Consider the following 6,523-nt stretch of genomic DNA (forward strand, 5'->3'; position numbering starts at 1 on the left):
GAGCGAGCAGTTATGGCTGCTCTCAGTCCCGTCCCCAGAGGCTCTGCCTCTCAGAGTCCCAGCCACCGCTGCAAACCTCGGAGAGAAAGCTGCCCTCTAGTTCCGACCGATGCCAGACAGTCCCGCTTCTCCTGTTTGAGTCTGGGTCCCCAGAGACTCGCCCGGAACTGGAGCTCAGAGCCTGACATTCCCTCCAGATTTAAACAGACAACCGCGCCCTCAGCCGCCAGCCCGCTCCACACGCACCTCCGCACCTTTGTATTTTCCACACTGCGCCTCCTCTGAATCTTGGTATGCTTTTCTCTTTCCTTCTAGTTGTAGAATTTCCCCTCAGCCAGCCTTCCTGTGGTTCTGGGTGATGTCCGTTCTGTCTTTTAGTTGTATTTTTGAAGTGGTTGTGCGAGGCAGCAATCTCTGGTGTTTACCTATGCTGCCATCTTGGTTTCTCTCTCCAGATCTTTCTTTTATCTCTTCCTGCCCCCCATCCCCCTTCCCTCTGAGAATGGTCAGTCTTTTCCATTTCCATGCCTCTGATTCTATTTTACTCACCAGCTTAGTCTGTTCATTAAATTTCTTATTCGTTTATTTTGATTTTTAGATTCAGTTGTTGATAGATACGTATTTATTGCCTTTTTATTCTTCTTAATTTTTATCTTTTTCTTCTTCTTCCTCGTCATAAAGAATACCCTTTAACATTTCATGTAATACTGGTTTGGTGGTGATGAACTCCTTTAGCTTTTTCTTGTCTGTGAAGCTCTTTATCTGACCTTCAATTCTAAATGATAGCTTTGCTGGGTAGAGTAATCTTGGTTGTACGTTTTTACTATTCATCACTTTGAGTATTTCTTGCCACTCCCTTCTGGTCTGCAAATTTTCTGTTCAGAAGTCAACTGAAAGTCATATGGGTGCTCCCTTGTAGGTAACTAACTGCCTTTCTGTTGCTGCTTTTAAAATTCTCTCTTTATCTTTAGCCCTTGGCATTTTAATTATGATGTGTCTTGGTGTGGTTCTCTTTCGGTTCCTGTTCCTTTTGTTTGGGACTCTGCACTTCCTATACTTATAAGTCTGTTTCTTTCACCAGATAGACTAAGTTTTCTCTCCTTATTTCTTCAGATAGGTTTCCAATATCTTGCTTTCTTTCTCTTCTCATCTGACACCTCCACAATGCAAATGTTGGTATGCTTGAAGTAGTCCCACCTTCATATTTTTTAACTCTTTTTTTCTTTTTGCTCTTCTGATTGGGTGTGTTTTGCTTCCTTATATTCCAAATCATTGATTTGATTCTCGGAATCCTCTACTCCACCTTGAGTCCCTGTAAATTATTCTTTATTTCAGTTAGTGTATCCTTAATTTCTGACTGGTCCTTTTCCATGTCTTTGAAAGTCTCACTAAGATCCTTGAAGCTCTCATTGAGATCCTTGAGTAACCTTATAACCATTGTTTTGAACTCTGCGTTTGCTTGCTTCCATTTCTTTTGTGTCCTGTTTTCTTTGTGTCCACATTTTGGCTGCTTCCCTGTGTTATTTTCTATGTATTAGGTAGAGCTTCTATGTCTCCTGGAATTGGTAGAGTGGCCTTGTGTTGTAAATGTCCTGTAGGGCCCAGTGGTTCAGACTCCCTAGTCACCTGAGCTAGGCACTCTAGGTGCACCCCTGGTTGGGCTGTGTGCACAGTCTTGTAGTTGAGCCTTGATTGCTGTTGGTGTCAGTTTGAGGGATTGACCTCCAGACCAATTGGCTGTGAGGACCAGCTGTAACTACAGTGGAAGAGCTGCTATACAGAAGTCACCCCTATGGAGCAGGACTTGTTTCAGTGGGGCATTGGTACTCACTGAATCTGCCTCTTGAATGTGTCTTTTGTGGATGTGTAGAGTTGTAATCTGGTATGGTCTTAAGCTGTCCACCTGGTGCACTGGCTCTGGAGCCTCCTGGGAAGTGCAAAGTCAGCCACTTCCTGGGGCTAAGGGGCAGGAACTACAGAAAGGTCTGCAGATGGCTGCTACTTGTATTGGGCTTGGAAATGCCCAGGTGAGGCCCAGCTGTGAAGCAAGGCAGGCTGGTGCTAGTGCTGGGTCTTGGGCCTTTTACTGATAGGTTTGGGGCATGCTGATGCCAGCTGCAGCTTGTTTGAGAGATTTTAGCAAAGTCTGAAGTCTGAGCCAGGCAGGTCTTTCATAAGGAAAAGCCACTACAAACAGCTTAAGTGGGGCTGCAAATTGGATGGGGCAGGGTCTCAGGAAATCACTGATGGAAACTCAGATATGGCTGCCAGCCAGGTCTGCAGCAGGGGGAGGTCCCAGTGCAGGAACAATGACTCCTGCCAGCAATCCTTGTTTGTGCTTCATGGTTTCTTTTGTATTTCTCTATAATGTCTACATCACAGTTTTTTGTTTGTTTGTTTGTTTTTTGTTAGGATAAATGTACTATACTTAAGATAGAACTAATTATCCTGAGCCTGAACATTGTAATTCCAATATGCGCGAGGGGGAATTAAATTTACATTGTGGCACTAATGGGGGATCGGGTGTTAGTAGTAGCAATAACCCATCCTAAACGTATTACTGTGTTTGATGTGAAATGAAACTACTTAATCAGTAGTTTTAATGCTTGTCTGAAAAGGGGTGGGTATTAACAGAAGGGAGTAGTCTGCTGGAATCCAGAAAAAGAGAGCAGAAAAAATACCTGCAGAAATATAAAGGACTTAAAGAAAGTATAGCAAATAAGGTTTTATAGAGGGATGTTGGTAATTTGTTTTTTCTCTTTGGTAATGTTTATATAGCACTATCTAAGGAAAAGAAATGTTAAGTTTGGTAGGTGTACCAGAGACAGTCCTCTCAGGCTTTTTCTTGGCCTGGATAATATTCCTCAGGACCCATTAAATTTGTGCTTACCAGGCAGCATTATTAATTAATTATTAATTCAGCTCCCTATAATATTTTATTTCAGAAAGGGTATGTTTTTTTAAAAAAATATATTTTATTGATTTTTTACAGAGAGAAAGGGAGAGGGAGAGGGGTAGTGAGTTAGAAACATTGATGAGAGAGAAACATCGATTCAGCTGCCTCCTGCACACTCCCTACTAGGGATGTGCCCACAACCAAGGTACATGCCCTTGACCAGAATCGAACTTGGGACCCTTCAGTCCGCAGGCCGACGCTCTATCCACTGAGCCAAGCCGGTCAGGGCAGAAAGGGTATGTTTTGATAGTGTACGTATTCTTTCACTAGATAGTATATATCCTTATTGTGAATGAATAAATTTGTAAACTAATTTATACAGCAATACTATGTGAATTTGTTTAGTATGTGTCCAGCTGAGTACAATGATAAGATTGAGTTTCTGTCTCTGTAAAACATAGACCCTGAACCATTATGTTTCAGTCAGGTTCTGCTACCTGTAAGGGTCTCTCTGAGTGTCAGCTGCTTCATCTGTAGACATCTGACTTTTCTTTCTTTGGTTTCTATAGAAATAGGCATGAAAACTATATCTAAATTTCATAGCATGTATATGGGACTTTTTTGAAGATCTTTAAAATGGGACAGTAGGATAATAAATGCCTGAGTTCTGAAGTTCAGTGACCGCCGAGGTTCCTTTCTAGCTGCAGGAATCATGATTCAAGCAGATTCCTTTCAATACCCACCATTACCCACCCCCACTGTTATTCGAAGGAAGTACATGGGAAGAGATGGATCTAAAGTATTATGTAAAAGCTGAAATGTTTATTTAACTGGAAGGAAAATTAACTACCTGAACTCAGAGTTCAAATTTAACTCATTTTCTTTTTGGCTGCTTTGGTGAATAATAAGTAAACATTCAGCTCAAGTAAATTTGGCTCACAATGCTCTTTTCTTCAGGTAAATGTAATATCATGAATTATTAATATATTAATTTATTATATTGGTAGAGTAACCAGAAATCTTTGTGGTTTTTATGTTTCATTTAATGAAGATTAGAAGAGGAGTCATGTCAGAAGAAACAGTAAGCGAATCACAGTTTTCCTTGAAGACCACAGCACTAAGAGCGTTTGATCGCCCCCTGTCTTGGTACTATTCTCTTTCTCAGGTAAAAAAAAAAATGAAACTAACATGAAGTTGAATAATAAGTTTACTTATTATTACTCAGAGCATATTTTGCTTTCAGTGTTTAAAATTTAGTTGAAGTTTTAAAAGGTTCAGTCAAAATATTTATTAAAGTAGTTTACAACTTAACTTGGTTTTATTTTGTTTTTGTTGTTGTTATCAAATTCATAACTCTTAAAAGGGGTTGTATTACTTTTATTTAAATTCTTTATTGTTGAAAGTATTACATGTCTCCTTTTTCTCCCATTGACCTCTCTCTCCCGCCCCCCCAGCACATGTTCTCACCCTCCAACTGTCTGTGTCCATTGGTTATGCTTATATGCATGCATACAAGTCCTTTGCTTGATCTCTTATCCCCCGTCCACCCCCACCTCTCCTCCCTTCCTCTGAGGTTTGATGCTTCTGTGTCTGAGAAGGAGAGAGAGATAGAAACATCAATGATGAGGGAGAATCAATGATTAGCTGCTTCCTACATGCCCCCTGCTGGGGATCAAGCCCGCAACCCTGGCATCTGCCCTTGACTGGAATTGAACCCAGGACCCTTTAGTCCGCAGGGTGATGTTCTATCCACTGAGACAAACCAGCTAGGGCTCTGTATCTATTTTGTTCATCAGTTTATATTGTTCATTATATTCCACAAATAAGTGAGATCCTGTGATATTTATCTTTGTCTGACTGGCTTATTTCGCTTAGCATAATGCTCTCCAGGTGCATCCATGCTGTTGCGAATGGTAAGAGTTCTTTTCTTTTTTATAGCAGCGTAGTATTCCATTGTGTAGATGCACCTCAGTTTTCTTATCTACTCATCTGCTGATAGGCACTTAGGCTGTTTCCAAATCTTAGCCATTGTAAAATGTGCTGCTATGAACATAGGGGTGCATATATCCTTTCTGATTGGTATTTCTGATTTCTTGGGATATATTCCTAGAAGTGGCATTTCGGGGTCAAATGGGAGTTCCATTTTTAATTTTTTCAGGAAACTCCATACTATTTTCCACAGTGGCTGTACCAGTCTGCATTCCCACCAGCAGTGTATGGGGGCCCATTGGCTGGGCCAGCGGGGGCAGGGGCTGCGGGCGGTTGGCTGGCCGGCACCGCTCCCAATTGGAGTGTTGGGGGCCGATTGGGGGCTGGCCTTGGGGGGGGATGCTGATCGGGGCTTGGATCAGGCTGGTTGGCTGCTGCAGTGCGTGTCATAGCCACCAGTCATTCTGATAGTTCCACCATCTGGTCGCTGGGCTTTTATATATATAGATCTCTGTTCAATTTTTAGATTTTTAATTAAGGTGAATTCCTAGAGATGAAAATATTGAGTGTTAGTGTTTGGTATTTTTTCTTTTATTTGTTTATATTATTATACTATTTAGATGGCATTTTAAAAGACCAGCAAATGAAATAGTCATTTGCAACAACATGGATGGACCTTGAGAGTATTATGCTAAGTGAAATAGGTCAATCAGAAAAAGCTAAGAACCATATGATTTCGCTCATATAACTGAAACTCATGGACACAAACAGCAGAGTGGTGGTTGCCAGAAGGAAGGGGTGGAGGGTGAAGGGCGCCCTAATATATAGTGATGGGAGAAGATTTAACTTTGGGTGGTGGGCACACATGCAATATACGGATCTTCTAACATAGAAACCCACACCTGAAACCTGTATGATCATATTAACCAATGTCACCCCAATAAATTTAATTAAAAAATAATAAAGAACTTAAATGATTAAAATAAATAAATGAATAAATGAATGAAAAGATCAGCAACAAGACGTAGCAGCACCACTGTTTGTAAAGCACTGTGCTAGATAGTTTAAGTACATTTACAAATTCATTTAATCCTTAAAATGATCCTAAAATATTATTATTATCATTATTATTATTATTATTATTATTATTATTATTAGTGATCATTGTTGTTAATCCTCAATGAGGATATTTTTCCCATTCCTTTTCAGAGAGTAGAAGGAAGGGAGGGGAGGAGAGAGAGAAACATTGATGTGAGACACATTGACTGGTTGTTTCCCGCATGAACCCCAACCTGAACGGAGAGCAAACCCCCAACCCAGGTACGTGCCCTTGACCAGGAATTGAACTGAGACCCTTTGGTGCATGGGCTGACACTGTAACCACTGAGCAACAGTGGCGAGGATTGACTTTTTTAAAAAAAATTATTACTATTTTTTTAATCTTCACCAGAGAATATTGAGAGAAACAGAGAGAGAGAGAGAGAGAGAGATGAGAAACAACGACATTAGACACACTGATTGGTTGCCTTCCACATGCTCCTTGACTGGGGCCAGGGATTGAACCTACGTGCCCTTGACCGGGAATCAAACTGGGGATCCTTTGGTGTGCAGGCCAACACTAACCACTGAGATACACCATCCAAGGCAGTAATATTATTTAAAATTTATTTTTTTTAATAGCTAAAACATTTACATAGT

The 6,523-nt window shown here is 40.8% G+C and overlaps 1 protein-coding gene across 2 annotated transcripts in view; it reads left to right on the plus strand.

Annotated features, from left to right (window-relative positions):
• The window catches only part of FAM73A (family with sequence similarity 73, member A), an 80,563-nt gene that overhangs the window by 2,365 nt on the left and 71,675 nt on the right, over positions 1–6,523 (plus strand). For both annotated transcript variants that reach the window (XM_014544366.1, XM_005871935.2), the window contains exon 2: positions 3,948–4,061. In XM_014544366.1, the coding sequence (XP_014399852.1) occupies positions 3,963–4,061 (99 nt within the window). In that variant the 5' untranslated portion in view covers positions 3,948–3,962. The remainder of the gene's footprint in view (positions 1–3,947; positions 4,062–6,523) is intronic.

The sequence above is a fragment of the Myotis brandtii genome, unplaced genomic scaffold, assembly GCF_000412655.1.
Source record: "Myotis brandtii unplaced genomic scaffold, ASM41265v1 scaffold36, whole genome shotgun sequence".
Lineage (NCBI taxonomy): Eukaryota > Metazoa > Chordata > Mammalia > Chiroptera > Vespertilionidae > Myotis > Myotis brandtii.